The following is an 18,677-nucleotide window of genomic DNA, read 5'->3' as shown; positions in this document are numbered from 1 at the left end:
AATGTGATTGTAGGATATAGTCCATAATTTTATTTTGGTTTGCTAAAATCATTGACCGGACATCGGCCAAAGGGGAGACGTTCAAGGTTGTGGATGAAGTATGTGTGCGAATTGTAGAGCACTGTGTAAAAGAAGTATCTGTAGTTAGTAGGAATATCAGAAGACGGTAAGAGAATATTTGATTAGTAGTGGAAACATACCTGGACTGCTGCTTTATATTTGGTTTGGAAAAACAGCATTAAAAGATGATATGCTTTGGGAAGCCGGTGAGGGCAGTTCGTTGGATGAACTTCAAGGGATAAGTCAGAGTGATCAAGGGCGTCAGAATCATCATCTAGGGTGCTAGAAGTGGGGATGAAAAGTATTGAATGAGATTGATTGTCAGACAATATTTTGGCGGCTATTGATTCAATGTTTTCTAAAGAAATGGATATGGAATCTAAGTACTGTTGAGAAAGTGATTGACGCGCAATATTGCTTTGAAGTTGAAGAGACAAATGGTGTTGATACAATAGAAGGTGTTCCAAGTTATTTTCATGTAGGAGTTGGTCTGCCATTTTTCTGATATGTGAGAGCGAACCACAATATATAAATGAGGTTGTGCAGTCAGACAAACAAAAGAAATGAAAATGAAAATGAAAATGAATTGGAGAATATAAGGCGAACAAAAAATAGCAAAAAGGGACAACAGTTGATGGGCGAGGGTGTTAAAGGTGAATAGCCATAGATGTTGACAATATGAAATATATTGTGGAAAGAAACAAAAACGAAGAATTGGATAACGGAAATTTACCCGGATTGATTTGGAAGCATGATGTGGAATAGGACATGGAGATGTATCAGATATTATGAAAATATTGTTGTGCGGGGGGCGAGATGGTCCGTCAGGTATGTGATGATTAAGGGACAGAGTGGATAAGCAGGATGCAAGTAGACATTTTTCAGTTGTAACAGGAAGATTTTTGATTCTGAAAAGCAAGAGTAGAATGAATGTTGTGATAGAGTAGGGATTGCTAGCATGAGAATAAAGAATTGATGGAGCGTGGGATTTGTGAGATTGAAATAAAATAGTAAAAGTGGGTGGTAATAAAGAAAAGATGAAAGATGAAAAACATTTTAAAGGAGAGAGAGAGGGATGAAAGCATAAAGGAGGAGGAGATAAATTTTGGAAAGAAAAGCAGGAGAACGGAATGAATGAACGAATGAATGAAACGTAAGGGGATGAAAAGATATATTGAACTTGAACTACGGATTATTAGTGAAACGAGACAAAGATGCAGTAAAGTGAAAATGGTGAAAGGGTTAGAGGGATAAGTGAACAGTATTGTAGGAAAATAGAAAATGGAGAATGGGAAAAAGAAAATTAAAAAGGTGATAGAAAGAAGATGAAGATGTGGTAAAATGTTAACTGTACGGTGATTTAGAAAAGTAGTGAAATTGATGGTGGAAGAACGGCGATCATAAATGAATCGATAATTGTAACAGGGGAGCATAAAAGGTTGATTGATGGATTGAAAAGTATAAACAGTTGAGCGCTCAAGATGTTGGGTAGAATTGAAATAAAAAGTGAAAAAGTAAAGCAGATGAAGAGAGGAGTGGAAGCAAAATGGGATGCAGATTCAGCATAGTAGATGTATATGTGAAGAAAAAAAAAAATGGAAATTTTTGCAGCTAAAAGTAAAAATTTGGTTAAAGAGAGAAAAAGTTGATTGTTAAAGGAATGAACGGTGGAAAGATAAATTGAAATACAAAAAGAAAATAGAGAAAATTGAACAGCAAGTAAGAAAATTGAAAAGAGTGTGAAAATGGTGGTGGAGATATTAAGGTTGTTAGTTGTATGAATGGAGATTAAGTGGACGATAGATGAGATATACAGTAGAAGAAAGAGAAATTTTGCAAAGGGAAAAAATTTCCGTAAAGGTTGAGTAAATATCAAGGAAGAGGGTGGGAAAAGTGATGGAAAGGCAAAAATTGTGATTGTGATGTAATATTATTAGCAAAAATAATAAAGAGAATCAGTGAAATTGAAGAAGAATTACAAGTGTGAAGTGAATGGGAGGAAAAAATTAAGAAGTAGTAATTGTGGATAGCGAGTGTAAAGAGTGTAAAGAACGGATTGGAAGAATTTGCAAAGATATTGAAGAGAATGATGGAGGAGGATTGGAATTGAAATGGAATTGAATTGGCGAAGATTGGTGGAAGAAAAGGATAACACCAAGTTGGAAAAGAAACGTTGTAAGTGAAAGGAGTGAAAATACGGTGAATAGGTGAGTGAGTGGAGGCGGTTGAAAGAGATAGTTAGATTGAAAAATGGAATTGACGGAAAGAAAGGGAGATGAGATTAAATTTGGTAGAAAAGAAAGAGTCGTATAAATGGCACGGGACTTTCATAAGCAGTATAGGATAACAGGATTTAATTAGTGAGCCACGGTTTGGGCAGTTGAAGAAATTACTAATTATAGTGGTAGCTCAAAATGGAATAAAGAAATGAGTTTTCTGTGCGACTCACAAGGTTTTCCGGTGGGGGATCAGAACATATCAGCAAATTATTTGGCTGGTTTTGGGGGCAAAATTAGTCATTTTGATGGCGGTTGCTAAGATGATTGAATAGTTTGGGAGGCACCTATCACTAAATAAAATCGTGCATTAAGGTTTCTGTGGTCTGAGGTGCAAATGGAGTGCTTAGTTTTATTGTGATAAATTTTGCACAAACACATACCACAGATTCCTGATGGTTATTTTTCCACCAGTTGAACAGTGATGTACTTGTGCATCTCATAAGTCTATCTCCTTATTGTTGAAATGACATAGTTTTTAAAAGATATGGCAAGAGCCAAATCTTACTGCACAATGGAGCATTTTTAGTAGCTAGACAACACAAATTCGGACTCAACCGCATTCCCTGGATTCATAGAACGGTGTTTTGGGTAGTGTTATTCAAAAGAAAAAAGTATTCAAAATAAATATAAAAAGATTTGGTTAAATCACTATTAACTTGGCGAAATAAAGTACATCAAATGTGTCTTCTTTCACGCTTTCTCCATTTTACTTCATAGATCACAGAATCTTTATTATTAACAATTTAATAAATTATCCACTACAATATTCCATCCAGCCCTACTACATATGAATTCTCCAGCTACAATGTTTTAAAGAATATGTATCCCCACTTTTAGCATTATAGTAAGTTAGCAATCATTTTCTGGTTAATTACTAAATTTACTTTAAAACGGTGGTTTTGTTTACTGACTGAGTTTTTCATACCAGTTGGGCATTGAAAACGGGCGAGGGACCACCAAGATCTAAAGACAGAATGAAAACAAAACAAAACGGGAAGATTTCTATAATATGGTAAGAATTTATGGTGAATGCAATTTGATGAATGAGGGAAACTAAACAGATGAAACCACAAGAAAAATTCAGACCTGCCAAACTAGTTTGGACAGAATTCAAACATAACTCTTGTCTCAGGTAAGTATTTAATTGATTAGTTCTACTTCACACACAAAACACTTGAAAACAAATTGAAGTAGTAAACTGCTGTTTTGGAAAACTCTCAAGGAATTCCTAAGAAGGAAAAAATAGTACCCATTTAAAATCGAAAAAGAAACTGTACTGAATAATTAAGGGGAAAATGTAAATAATGATAATAATTTAGTATAATGATAATCTATTATTCAAAATGGGTGAAGTAAACCTAAATAAAGAAAATGATGAAATAGAATTGACTCTATATATTTCACTTGGAAATATGTTTGAAAGAGGCTTTCTTAGAATAATTGAAAGAGCGGTTTATGACTTTGGTTATAGAACCTTGAATTCGGCCATCCAATGTGTGAAGTTGATAATGAATTGGACACACAAACTAAATGCAAAACAATCTGTACTATTTCAGAAAACTGAAATGGGAACGAGCTGACTTCCAGAGCTAATACCAATAATCACTAACCTAGGTAATTTGATAAACCTGTATTCCATCCGAACCCATATTACTGTCTGACTCATGGCCATCGAGTAATTTGTTGAAAAAAAATGGCAGGCCCAAAGCTCTTCAAAAGATATTTATTGCATTTTGATTGTTTGATTGATAATTAATTTCCCTACATGCGCTATTGGAGAGTATAATTGGCATATATAAGAAAAGAAAAAAACCAGAGGGAACTCAGCAAAGTCTCCAAACGCAAAAAAAGGTAATAATGATGCAATACGTGCCGAAAAACTCAATTCCAAATAATATTTGATGTAATTCTGGAGAATTATCGTGATTTTCTTCCAAAGTGTTATCAGAATAAGGATAATTCTTTAGCTCAACTAGCAAAAAGTGGTAGTATCGGCAAGTCTGCAAGAATGTTTAAAGCAATTTCTGCTGCAACCAAATTCCATAATTTCATTTGGTAGTATTGTGTGAGCGTTCTTAAAAAGAAAAAGGTACTATGAATAATTTTGGATGAGCTATATGAATTAGGAGGAAAAAGATGTTTTATGGGAGAACGAGTGTCAGCAACAAAATTAAAGGAAAATACAGCACAACCTGGTTCTTTTAAAAGATCTATGGAATATGCTATTCATAATTAATTCAGATTTTCTTCAAGTAACTCCACCGACAGATTTTTCTCTCCAAATGCATGAGTGTAATTTAACATTGAGAACTGAATAAACAATGAACACCAAGAATTACAGTTCCTAATTAGTTCAGTATAACTGACAATTTAATCACCAGCACCTCCAATTGGCTTCAATATTATTTTCCGTGAAGGAACCTTTAATAGTACAATTCTCAGCTTGGTCTAAGAATCTAAAGAGCGGATTAATTGGACTTCTAAGATGCAAGAATTGCAGGAAACAAAAACCATTTTTGGATGAATATAGTGCAACACCATGAAAGAACACGTAAAATGATGTTCAGTCAGCCTATCCAAATACCAGCTTCTCAGAGATTAATATGAAATTCAAAATCTTAGGTTATTTCGAGTGAAGACTAATGAGTCAACCATTAATATCAATGCATCAAAGCTTCGTTTCTACAGTGAATGATCACTATCATGAAAGATTTTGATTGGGCATCATTCTCATAGGTCCAACATGGGCACTTTGTAGGTTTTTCCCTTCAAACCTAAGAGTGTACATATTTGTTGAGTCTTGTAACTTATCTAAATCATGTAAGTGGTTTGAGGGTTTTCAATATTAATATTAGGAAATATTTCTAGTGATCTTGAATCTATAATGTTGATGTAGGTGCTAAGAACCTTGGTAGAAAATCAAGGTCCTCTTCGACCTTGTCACAGTTGGCACTATATCCACATTAATTGAAATCAAACACTCGGAGTGGTTAAGCGGGAATGGGGAAAATAGTCATGACGTGAATTTGGAATCCTTCACAAAAATACTCTTGAGAGTGCTAAACTAATTCCAAATTTTGTTTCTTGAATTATAGAAGCCATGTTTTAATATTGCCAAACGTTCTGTGGCAGTTGATTTAGAACCATAACGACCAACCTAGCTTAAATAATGAACTTGACCATCTACAAAGAGATTTACTGCTTCGATGGGCAGTTCAAACAAATGTTGAATATTTCAACTGATAACATTACCCGGAATGCGTTGCGAATCATTGGTTGACCAATGATAATCAAGAGAGTTGATCCCACCAGATTGACAGAGAAAACCTCCCCAAAGTAGTCTAATTTTTCGATCTGATAAAATGAAAAGGGGACACTAACTCTGGGAATAACCTTGTACACACAAGAACCAATGAAAAGTAAATAAATTATATAATCACCTAACCGCATATTTCTGATCGTACGTAGAAATACATGGGAGTAAATAAAGGGAAAAAAAACAATAGAGTTGAGATTCGATGGTTTCAAGCACCAGTTACCAATCAATGTTTTCTGCCACAATTCACTTCAATCAAATTTTTCATTAGTGTGATAAACCAATTTTGTGTTGTCCGCCCTGCCTCTGAAAAAATTTCGGTTAAGGAGTATGCTAATCAAATTTTTACTAATACGAAGTATTTCGCCAGCGATCGCTTTGAATTATTTAAGCCTAGGTAATGAGAGATACATCGCATCAACATAAAATTGAGTATCATATACATCCCCTCCTAACCCATTAGCTGTTCATCATCATCCACAAATGGAATGTCAGCATAAGAGGTGCCGGCGTTAAAACGATTCTATAATCTTTCCTTAATATATGGCACTGAAATTCAACATCTTAGTAACTGGGTTTTTCCTGTGAGTGCGAATTGACGTGAAAATAAGCTTTTTTCTGAAAACAATAGCTTGTGTCATTGATTTAATTTAAATTTATGGGTTTCAATGTTTGGCCAATTGATATTGACTGATTTACCGAGAACTCAATTTGACTTAATCAGAATTGATCTTGCGGTCTTTGGAATTGGATCAATTTAACGGCAGGCATTATTTGCTTCAAATTTGGGCACAATTGCGACGGTTGTTGTTGTTCAATTGAATCGCTCTCGTGAGTTAACACCTTCAGCATCTCCATCAATTTTTTTGACTTTTGAATGGACTCAAATATAATTTGATTAATTTATGGATGTGTCAAACGACTTGTTAATGGGGATGAATTATTCAATTTGAATAATGTGCCAATCCACAAAGCTCCAACGCTGGCAACCAGGACATCTAGAAAATCCTGATTATTCTTGGACTCAATTGATCTGCATATCCTAAGGAAAGACTTTTGATGAATGACTAACAAATATTTGGTTATCCTTATGTTTTAAAATAAATGAATTCTCCCTGGTTAAATTAGATGGTACCAAAATATCTGAAATATCTTTGTGGACTTCTTTGAACAACGATTTCAAATAATTCGGAACCTATGAGACTAAAAAGCAATTCCCATTTTAACAAATTTAAAAATCATTTTTTGCAATTCCAAAGGGCAGGACAGTAGAGTATTCGATGGGTAATAATTAGGTAACTAAATCTAGGAAGAGAATCCAAATCGACAATAACTCTCTGTAATGGTTGATTGAAAATATGGTAGTTTCTTGTGTTGATCTTTTTGCCCAGTCAAATAATAATCCTTCCGATTTATGAATGAATTTGCAAAGGCGGTGGTTTGATGTCCCAAACTATTTGTATGACATAATCTTTAAATATCCTGCTGCAAAACTTTTTATACATTTTATCACATCCTAACTTGATGAATTAACAAAACAATTTTTCAAAATGCGGCAACCACTCAATTGGATGTAATCTAGTTAAATCATTAGATTACAAGGCTTTTGCAGTTATATAATCTGGCCTGCTTTTACTACCATTTATGGAATAAGCCCCCTTGTTCGAATCATCAATTTTGCAGAACATTTTCAAAAGTGAGAATTCGACGGAAATTATATCATATAGTGGGGCAGGTGATAATTAAATTTTCAAGACAAAGTTCAAAAACAGCAGACATCAGTTTAATCACTTCCTGCAAATATGCAAGCCATGTAACGTCTTTTTGTTGATCTATTGTTCAATCATCATTGTTGAAATAAACATTGTTTCACTGGTTCTTCACAATGCAATCAGCAATATTCACAAACTTGTTCAAAATGAGCATCCAGGGGGTTCGTAAATTATCACCAATTTTTGGGCACAACCCTTGGGTAATTGATATGGGTATAATCCAGATTCACCGGAAAACGATTAAATCTTTCTGGAGCAGATTTTTGTCTTTTTGTTCTACCCAAATCACAGGTGGTTTTTGGTTTTTGTTTTGGGACCAATAGAAAATACCATTGCCAGTTGGTAGGCACAAAGGAACTTAACTTTTTTCAATCTGTTTTAAGCAAAACGTCTAGTAACATCAATCGAAAATGAAGATAAATTATTCACATTGTTATGGGTAGTGAAAGAATTCGAGCCATCAAATCATTGACTTTCCTGAGAAAATTCAAACTGTCAATTTGTTAAGAAGCTGCGATAAGTAGGAGACAAGTATTTGGCAAATTAAACTGTTGTCATTAACAAAACCATCATTTCAAGTACAGACAATGGTCAGAAAAGGAAAATAATTATTTTTAAAAGAATAATTGAAATGTTAGACGATTAAAATTTAATCTGTAAACAAGAAATATTGCAATGAATTAATATAAATCAATATTAACTCTTAGAACCGACAAGAGATCTGTTTTGTTTTCAATAGATTGAACAGCAGCAAGGGTTAATCTGGCGGCTTATGTTCTGTCAATTAGTGGAGGCACCTCACCTTGTTTACCATGACCAGGGATGGCGGACGGTGCATTAAAGCTTCCATCAAATTTACTGTTAGAAATTGTGGGTTAGACTTTAATGGACAAGACCTTTGTGGTCAAAACCATCGAAGCATTTGCCGATTTTAAAACCAATATTACGGCTTTGGAATTACCATCAGCATTACTAAAGATTCTTTTTCATGAATTAATATTCATTTGTAATTGGTGTAATGAAATTACGTTTGTGTTGCATAGAACTTTTAGGCACTGGATGTCAATGCTGTAGATGTGGCAATCTATCCTTTGTTATTTCCATGAATTTCTGAAATAAACACCATTTTCTAATACTGAAGTCCTTTGTTCGATTATAGCACAATATTCAACCAATGTACTCAAACCTTTACTTCTACCAAGAAAATATTCTACATCGGGAACGATGTGTCAAATTCTAACGAGAATTAAAAATAACGGAATTCAAAAGCTGGATCAGTTACTGCATAATTTTCCAATAGAATTAGTGAAAGAAGAGCTTCAAATTTTCTGAAAAGCAATCAGTTTTATACTTTGGAAAAAATAATCTAGGTAAGCCAATTAAACCAATATCACTAACTTCAATAAAAGCTTAATAATAAGAGCGCTCACATCAGGAAGTGACAAACCATTAGGTATTTACGATATATTTAGAGGGTTAAGAAACATGAATCAGCAAAATTCATTTAAATAAATTCAATAAATGTCCAATGAATTTTCAATCTGCTAATCGGGGTGCTTTTCTATAATCATTTGTCATATTTACATCATTAACAAATTTGGTCAATTGAACTGCTTTAACTCATGGACTTCCCATATTTTAAATGCTTTTAGTTGCAATCATTAAAAAAGAGAGTATGTTGTGAACAATGCAGAACCTCTTCATTGCCCACTACCATTAAAAATTTATAACATTTTATCTCATGAAACATGTCTACCACAGTTATGAACCTGTCCAGAACTATCAATTCTTTATTCTAAACGGAAGCTTTCCATATAGATATCTTTAAGTTTAGCACAACCAACTGGACGACAATTGGCTGCTTTCAAATTTAGGTTTCAAGAACAACCGGTTTTTTTTCACCGTCTCTTCGATGTCCACCAGCAATGCCATTCATTCCTTCAAGACAGTCCTTTGAAAATGCGGATTTGCTGGTAATTGAAATGCGATGCTAACTAGTTGTCAATCTAGACTTTAAGACCAACTACGATCAACTACTACACAGAAATTTGTCAAGAAAAGTTTTTGACAGAGAATAAAAATGGAATTCTTCTGATAGGGCGAATGCCCAATTCTGCTTACGGAAATACCAACCACAGGTGATAAAATAAATATGTCACACATAATTTTGATTCACTGTATCGCTCCACCGATTATCTATCAGTTAAAAAGCAACGTACGAAAAAAAACCTAAAGTAACGTTTTTGCTAACCTAATTAAAAAACATGAATTTCCTCCAATGCTACAAATGCGATTTCTAAACTAGGATTCTACAACCTTACTTGAGAAAACCGAAATTTGAATGCAGAACACAAGCAAAACAATCGTTGGTGTCAACCTGCCCACGACGATCCTTCGCAATTGTCAAACTGATACGCTTTGAAAAAAACACGACCGAATATTCAAAGATAGCACAATTGATAGTAGGGGAATACATAAAACCATGCTGAAAATGATTCCCGCTTCCCAAATGGAGGGTGGTGAAGCAGTTGAATTTAACTACTGAATTAGAAGACACTGAGGAACGTCCCTTACGTATGCAAATCGTGTTGAACACCAAAACATGGTAAAATTTCATCTGAGTTGCTTCTGCTGCTGCAAAACCATGAAGATGCTCTGCTGTTTCCAAGATTAAATGTCGAGTAAACAATATATGAAATGAAATGAAACCTGAAAAGCATCACTGGTTTTTTAAGTTCCTCCTACCCATCGGAATATCTACATACCATCACATGGTTTATTATACTTGATACCTCTCAGCACAGTCCGAAATCAAACCCAGTTTCCATTACAAGGGGCTGGCCAACTCCTCTACGTTCTTCTATCATCTATACCTCTTCACCCCAATATTGTTTCAAGGATTCGCAACAACTGTAACAAGGAAAAAAGGAAACAACCCAAAATAAGCAGACAAATTCGAAAACAAGGTAAACATCAAAACTAACACGAACAACAAAACCAAAAATGTAAACAACTCGATCATTGAAGCAATTCATTGAGAAATTTCATCACTGGATCGCTCAGCGTTTCTGTCAGCTTGTCAGTAACATTTCTTTTAGTATCAATTTTTCCAACAGTTAAACTAACGAAACCTTACCATGTTAAGAAATATGCCTGATTGAAATATGGTTGAGGTTCGGCAACTACGGCATTGGTTAGCGTTGCAGATAGCACAGTCCCTATGTCAATAAGTAGCTGGTATTTCAAAGATTTCACTATTTGATTTGATATCCTGCATTTGAATCACATCGCTGCTGACCGGGAAACGCTGTTCAAAATAGTCAGTTTCACAAATACTCGGACCACTGACGGCAGCGTCTTGCAGGCCCACGTATCTAAGACTGGAGTACTGAAAACCATGTTATGACCAATTGGGTTGCGCTTGTGAACGGCTTGCTCCAGATGAACGCCAGCTTTTGTGCTCATTGAAATGATAACGGCGGTCACTATGAAGCAAAACATCACTTTGAGCTGACGAACGCTTCAATTCAATTAGAAGAAGCTAAGGGGCTCTTGCATGGCGCTGCAGGACATCGAGTGAATCCAGTCACCGAAACAAGATGTCCACGTTATCGATTTCCACGAAGAAGCAGCTCTCACTCTAATGAGATACGATTCAAATAGTGAGTAGCGCCTCTGCAAGATTACTGAGATATAGGACAAAGCATGAATAGGTTAATCATTTTTTGCTTAACTTGAAGCGCTCGATGATTGTCTTCCAACTGTAGATCCACTATCCACTCATAGATCCTGACTGATTCTACTGCTTTAGCTACAGCAAAATACATCATATTGAGGAGAACTACTTATTCATCAGCAGTGATGTTGCAATGTGAGCAATCAGCTAATGTGCAGTGTGTTCAACTACATTTCAGAATGAGAGGATTCGCCAAAAAAATTATTAAACCTATATCGTTTAGGAGCACAGCTGATTGCTGGACTAACAGGATGATAAGCAAACTCATCAGGCGACGAAAATCAAAGGCAAATGCTTAAACCTGCTAATATGCACATGTTGCGAAATAGAAGTGAACAGTTTGAATCTTTAAAATCATTAAGAGAGCTTGTTCCGATTTTCCATTTTTCACAGTCAGCAAGTACAGCCATTTCAATCCTGTGAGGCGCAGCGTCAAAATCCATCAAATGATGCATGGTAGCTTTACAGTTAATCATGATAATGGATTGTGATGCCGCACGATCCAATAGGTTGTCTTGCAATTTTTGATCTACTTTCGGCCTCAAATGGTCAATTATGATTAGTAGGATTAAGTCAATTAATCATTGACCAACTACTTACGCTCAACCACCACGGCTGCTGCTGAAGAAAGCTGGATCAGTCAACAAGAACCCGTTAACTGCTTTACAAGACAGCAGTTCAACCATCTGTTTTAGCATTTCTTAGTCCATTCAAACGATTTTGGTTGAGATCGCATTTTGTTTAATGTGTCGCATGTTTCCGATTAACCGTAGTAGCGGCATTCATGTCCGAGGGCATATATCTCATAGCGGTCGTCTGATAGTACCAATTTCTTAACTGGATGCGCACCGTTGAGATCCATTGGCGATGAATTCAAGTTAATCGTGTTCTATCGCTTTAATTGCGGCATATTGACTAAAATCAGAGTAAAAGCAAGCGTTGAAATTTGTGGCATCACTTATACTATCAATAGTACAACTGATTTTTTGGAATGAATTTGCTGTTAATAGAACAATATTTTTATTATCATTTTTTGAAGAGTAGCCCTTTGAAATATTGTCTAGGGCAACTGTGCCGGCCGTGTCGCAGCAGTTGGTAGCAGCCGACATGTTACTCTTAGAAAGGCCAGCGGCAGTATAAGCTACTTCTGCGGCGAGTAGCAATGTCCGTATGATGCAGCTCAAGTTCAAACTTTTAACGGAAATTGGGCTCTTTTCAGCTGACACTAGGAACCGCCAAAACAACGGCTGTCATGTAAGTAGTGCAATTTGTACTGCGTTCGGCTCAGGACGTTGAACACAGAATCGAAAAATAGACTTCAATAACCAAGCCTATTTTGCCTCGCCGCTTCAGAATTGATTGCTGTTGCAGCACATGAACGCTGATGCATCGTAGAAGCACTTGATTTCTTTCCATAAAATGACAAGTACAATGTTGTGAAATCATACTTTAAATCAAGGAGATTCACGTTGATGAAAGCCATTGCATATTTCACTGCCATTTTCCGGAAATCGTCAACAAAATGGTCATCGATTGACAATGTCGTACCACGCACTTCGAATCCTTTTTGCCATTGTTGCGAAGCCTAACTGTGATGGGACTCACTAGTTCCTACATTCGACTGTCGGTCGCTTCAACTTGTCAACACGGTTTGAACAGCCTGCATGCACAATGGTCAACAACTCGATCAGGATATGCCGTGCTACACTATTTCCAATAGCTCCCACTAATTTACCGAACCACCTTGGCAACAGCGGACGATGGTGTTGTAATTAGAGCGACACCGACATGGATTCGGTGTCTATCATCACTGATGAAAATCTAATTAATTTATTTGCGGGGTCAACTGGAATTGCCCCAGCAAATTCATTATGAAATCACCTACGAGCAGCGGAGGCCTGCTATCAAATCAATATATTTATAATTTTGGTCGACTGTCTTTTGTGACAAAAAACATATCTTATCTCTGCAGCAGGTGGAAATGCCTTAGATATTGGCTTCCTTTACTACGACGGATTCACCTCAATCACCGAATCGTTCATGCCAATTAATAGTACTTAAGGCGGCAGGAGATTCTGCGACAAGACTTTCATATAGTTTTGAAGTTCCTCTTTTAGTAGCTAATCTTTCATTGAAGTGAACTGAATCATCCTTAACGGAATACCCGTCGCCGTTAAGTGTTGCAGCTTCAATCAAAATTAACGTCTTACAATGGGGAGCATAATCACTACTTTCTGACTGTCGTTCATGAACGGGAATCACAGTGCCGATCCTTCTTACATTCCAGATAGCTCATCCAAGGCCCCAATCAGCCGTATCTGAGAACTTCGATCGTCAACCATTCTGCGTTGGCACAAAAATAATAGAACCCATCAAAGTCGAGAATCAGTTGTTTGGAACTGAACATGTCCATGAGCGACATATTAAACGGCTAAGAAAACCGGTGGTTGATAATAATTGAAGTCGTCCTGATCTGCGACAGCAGCAGAAAAGTTGGCAGAATCCAATGATCTACCGAATCTGGTGGTGACGACAAGTACTCAGCAATCAAAAGACATTCTCGGCTCAACGATAGCATGCGTTACTTCTTTGTTTGTCATTTTGAATTACTTCTTGCCAAAAAAAATTGATGCTGTTCAATCAGAGCAGCTAGCAAATGCATTATCCGCATAATGATTGGCCAAATCCGTTTTATCAGTAATTGCATATTTATGAGGGACTGTTAGTTGTGTGAGATTATTTGCAACGAGGGTGGTGGTCAAATCTCAAGCAGCGTAGAAAGTAGGCTCAACTGGATAACCGATGTCAATCCTGAGAATACTACACATAAATTGTTAAGACAGTATTGATGTCACATTTATGCGCCAATGTATATCGCCACTCAGCAGGAATAAGTGTCCTAGTAACAGTAATAGCAGGGTCATCACTAGTGGCATCAGAATGGCTCTCCAAAACAATTTGGGCTTGAAGGCCATACTTCCACTCTTTAGGACTTCTTCCCGCAAGGTGGAAAGCAATTTGGCTTTATCGAACAACTGGCAAATCGAATCAAAGCCATTATTTTCTTTGTGTGAATCACCATCATGAGCAGGAGTATCAATGCCATTGATGATGTCATTAACCAAGTTCCCAAGTCTTACAGCTATCAAAATTATGACCGAAGCTGAGATAAAACCGATTGGAGCATGGATTAGTTTCTGTAATTCTTGCCACCGTACACCTACCATTTTGCTGGTATCTTGTTGTTGATAATGCATAATAATTAGCTTCGGTGCCAAACGGTATTGAACAAAAAAAGAAAAAGAACGTCACCAGACCTTTAATTGAGAGGTGGGCTGGATTACAGTAGGTCAAGGAAGCTGACTGGTGACAGCCACCGAAGGGCATTTGTAGACGTCCGTGAAAGTTACCACAAGCGTCGATTGTGAATTTCGAAGCTGATCAACGTGGTCCGGAAGTTTCAGGTGAAGTCCATGAGTTAGTGATTCTTGCAGAGAAGTTGACTCAAAGAAAGTAATGCCCATTAGATGCATTCTGCCAATCGTCGGTTACTGGTAAACTGCGCCTGGTGAGTCAAAGAAAGTGCTGAACAATGAGTGGTATCCCCGCGAAGTATTTCTCAACATGCAGCCGATTCACAATACAATTGGTGGTGACGCTGCAATGACTATCACGAAGTCATTGCCTTCCGCGAAGAGCGAGACTTACACGAATCTGTTCTATTGATTCCATTTCAAAATTGTGAAGGTGTACAATACCGATCGAGTTGCTGCGATCTTCTCTGCTGCGTCCGCGTGGGACACTCCCTTCGCTGACACTGTACTTTGTCAGTTTGCGGTACGCACAACATTATATTTATTAATGGAATGGTTTTGGCAGTAAATATGATGATAGGGAGTTTACTAGTAGTTCCGGCTCAACGGCGCCAGTCTCTGTTGGTACGCAACAGATCAAAAGCCAAAGTAAAATCGAATTAGAAGCTTTTGTTGCCAAAAGTTGCAACAATCGGCAAGTGATTGTCGAATTCCAAACGGTAATATTTTGCTTCTGGGGCTTCCCAACAGATTTGTGGTATCATTGATTGGTGCAGCGACTCAACTCCTCAATGAGGTCAGATTGCTGATGATGGTGGCAAATCAGTTTATGTAAATTGTATTGCATCTGAGATGCTTCTGAATGGTTGATCATTGGAAACTGTACGTCACTCTCTTCATGGCTCAAATTTGATTGACATCTCATCTGCTAGATCTAAGAATGCCCGGATCTGATTTGAAGATATTTCTGGAGTGTTAAAGGAGCATTCGCTGGCGAGAGTGCAGTTTCACGATTATTTCAATGTCCAGTTGGCGAACTGGTCAGCCGTTAATGACAACAAATTAGTCTAACCGATTCAGTCATGCGGCTAACTCAGTTTAACGCGATAGAACCATAATCTACTGGAGTTCTGTTGCTGGTACTTCATTTTGTGAGTCGTCTCACAAAAGAAATGGGCCAACAATTTTGATTCGTCGTCCATAAAATTGGCCACCGCTGCTCTTGGTAATCATTTTCCAGATATTGCTGGCTCAATGCCAGTTGTTGGTGCTGATAGAAGTCGTTATGTTCACTCAGTTGTTGATAACTACAACAAATAGCTGGATGTTGCAGCAATTGCCACTAAATCGTTTGCGGTTCCCACGTTGATATATTATATTAAATTGTATTGCCGATTATTGGATTTAGCAGCTGATGCTGTCTTACGCCGTAACGAGTTTGCATCGAATGCGGTGTGAGAACTTTCGTAATCAAATGAATTCAAGAAATTAATGTCAGGTCCTTATGAGTCGCATCAGTGTATAGTCGTTGAACATTGAAAAGAACGATCGGGTCAACTGCCAGCACAATGAAAGTTAGAGTTTATGTTGGTGATTGCTTGTGTATTCATGCTGTGATGCGTGAAGTGGCGTTGATGAGCTTCATTTCCATCAGACTTGGCACTCGGCTCTCTACAGCTTTATCAATATTACACGGACGATAATTAACTTCTGCCATGTGGAAGATGTTGGGATGCGCTGTTCAATCCAAGAAGTCCAAAAGAGTCAGGGGACACAAGTCAGGTGATGCCTGTCTTCCCTCTGTTTTTGTTGGCTACGAAACTAGTAGAAATAGATGCAGAGTGCGATTCTGTTTAACCGTGGTGTTGTTGGGAGTTGATCTTGTCGCTTTAAATAAACGCAGTCTCTGTTTAAAATCTTTTTTCTTGTCTAACTAGAGCAGCAATTCCATCGACCAATGAAGTTACACCTATTGATGCTGGTGATAGGAAGAGGATAACTGTACTGCCATTAATGAAAATAAAAACACAACTGCGTTTGTTTGAAACGTTATATCAATAATACTGCCAAAAAGTAAATTAATATCTTAGCATCAGCTAGGATGATCAAGTGCGTATTTGGGAAGAAAACATTAGTTAGAGTTCAAAAGAATCAGTTACTTTCACTGATGATAATGATCAAGTTGCTAATGATAAAACTGGTGCTGAATCCTGTAAAGTAGAGGATCCTGGAGCCAAAAGCAGTTTGTTGAGAAAATTTTGATAACTTTGAAACGGTGCTCAAATACTTTGCAAATGACTCGATAAATAACGTTGAAAACAGGTCTTCTCCAACAATATTTGACGACTGCTCTCATTGCAGTTTCTACTGCTAATCAAACGCCTGCAGACACAGTCTGCGAATATGGGTGTCAATCAAAGATTTTGGCAGTGCTTGACAACCGTTTTCATTTCTTGAGTGATACATTTCCTGCTGAATCACTGGTTTGGTGTCACTGATTGTGTACAAAAAGGGTGGCTTTAACTATTATTGAAGATAAAACCGGACTAGTCTCTCAATGCAATTTTCAGGTTGAAAGTATTGATCATTCTCAATCATTTGACCTGTAATTTCGTATGCTAGTGTTGCAGACTCTTTTGTTGTTGATGAAACACAATCATTCAAGAATTAATTAATGGATGTGACAACTGTTCTCTTCATAGTGATACCGACGGTGAAGTATACAAGAAAAAATCTTCTGCAGATATTATTGCTGAGTGGCTTCTGAAGGTTTGGAACTGTCACATATCATTCTATTGACTGAGAGATATTCCTTCGTGTTGACACAACAAGATGATTCATACTCGCCAATGGTTTGGGTGGCAAAGAAGTGCAGCAGATCATGGAGTGTTATTCCTTCGAAAAACAAACCCCACTGCATGCCTGGTGTATATGGAGAAGACTTCATTATTACCGGATCTCATTTGCACTGCTCAAGCAGGTTAAATCATATTTGTCTTCATTGTTCAAAGTGAAATATCTTGGAGTAATTATGAGTGGATGTCCTAGCCATATTGGCGCTGAAAGTAACGACGGAATTTGGCTCTCCATGGAGACCTACGACACTGAATCAGTTCAACATTCATTAATGGATGAGACTGATTTACAGGCTACAACGGTGATGATGACTTCTCACAAGACGCTAGAAATATATGTTTTTGAAGTAGTTGATGATGAATCATCACTTTGCAGATCAATTTTGGGATGGATGGTCTCCTCTGCGAATTGCTTAGGGATTGATACATTTTTTCCTGTTGGGTTACCATATCAATATCCTAGTTCAACATTCACATTTGATTTAAGCTGGCCTAAAAAGGGGTTGAGTTATTTGAACTCAAAGCTGTTTCATCAGTTCATTTACTAGCATACACAGACATCAATTGGGCTGGAGACTCTGGTGATTGAATGTCGATTGGTGGGTATGTGTTCCTCGTTTATCAAAAGCCGGTTACTTTCAACATTTAGCAAGTAACATCCAGTGCCCTTGCTGACTAGTGAAGCAAGATACATTTCACACACTCAAGTAGTCAAAAACGCTGTGGTCCCAATGCAGAATTTTGAATATATCGGTATCACTGTTGCTAATCCAAATATTAATTGTCATATCAATTCTGATATTAAGATGGCTAACCATCTCTCCAATTTTGCAACCACCAAGCATATTTGGATGAGTTTTGAGCTTATGAAAAGGTGGAGCAATGTTGCTCTTACTTTTCCAGGATTGAATAGTAAAAGTGAGGTTGCTGATCGCTTGACCAAATCATAAGGGCTGCGTTCGTCCAATATCTTAATAAATTCCATCAACGAATCAATTGTTGTTAGCTTTGGTTTTGGTTGTGGACGTTGCTGAATTTCTATCTGAATATTATCTTTGCTTGATTTGATATAGTTATGCTTCATTGTTGATATACTCTGGTTTGACTGGCGGTAGTATTGTTACTTCTTCATGCTTTATAAATGTATGTATTGGTGGGTTACGGTTTTAATACAAGACGCTTCTGTTGATTTTACGAAGTGCTTGCTATAAAAATGTATTTGTCGAATCATTGATTCGTCTATTCAATTTTCTTTGGTTTGTGATTGGATTTATGTAACACTCGATTATCATAGCGTGACCATTTGCTTAAGGAGATGGGCGTTTTCAAGCAAACAACTGAAGGG

General features: G+C 37.0%; 3 protein-coding genes across 3 annotated transcripts; 2 read left to right on the top strand and 1 right to left on the bottom strand.

Moving 5' to 3' along the window:
- ASCRUDRAFT_165240 (uncharacterized protein) lies at positions 1 to 557 on the bottom strand (the record flags this gene model as incomplete). The annotated part of the gene is made up of 2 exons (XM_020189426.1): positions 1 to 121; positions 201 to 557. Coding segments are annotated over 2 exons (478 nt in total), but the record flags the coding sequence as incomplete, so codon positions are not given.
- Positions 558 to 3,682: 3,125 nt separating this feature from the next.
- Positions 3,683 to 5,407, top strand: ASCRUDRAFT_10616 (uncharacterized protein; the record flags this gene model as incomplete). Its single annotated transcript, XM_020188649.1, has 2 exons — positions 3,683 to 3,833; positions 5,286 to 5,407. 2 exons carry the CDS (start codon positions 3,683 to 3,685, stop codon positions 5,405 to 5,407), a joined length of 273 nt encoding a protein of 90 aa, XP_020044317.1.
- Positions 5,408 to 17,522: 12,115 nt separating this feature from the next.
- Positions 17,523 to 18,163, top strand: ASCRUDRAFT_78241 (uncharacterized protein). The gene has a single exon (XM_020194181.1). The coding sequence runs from the start codon at positions 17,566 to 17,568 to the stop codon at positions 17,878 to 17,880; it is 315 nt and encodes a 104-aa protein (XP_020044316.1). The 5' UTR covers positions 17,523 to 17,565; the 3' UTR covers positions 17,881 to 18,163.
- Positions 18,164 to 18,677: the final 514 nt, after the last annotated feature.

This window comes from Ascoidea rubescens (genome assembly GCF_001661345.1).
Source record: "Ascoidea rubescens DSM 1968 unplaced genomic scaffold ASCRUscaffold_22, whole genome shotgun sequence".
Classification (NCBI taxonomy): Eukaryota; Fungi; Ascomycota; class Saccharomycetes; order Ascoideales; family Ascoideaceae; genus Ascoidea; species Ascoidea rubescens.
This window is presented reverse-complemented; position numbering and strand designations above follow the sequence as displayed.

Bases quoted from the DNA above. Each gene is read 5' to 3' on its own strand.
- ASCRUDRAFT_78241 (XM_020194181.1), top strand. From the start codon at position 17,566: ATGGAGACCTACGACACTGAATCAGTTCAACATTCATTAATGGATGAG.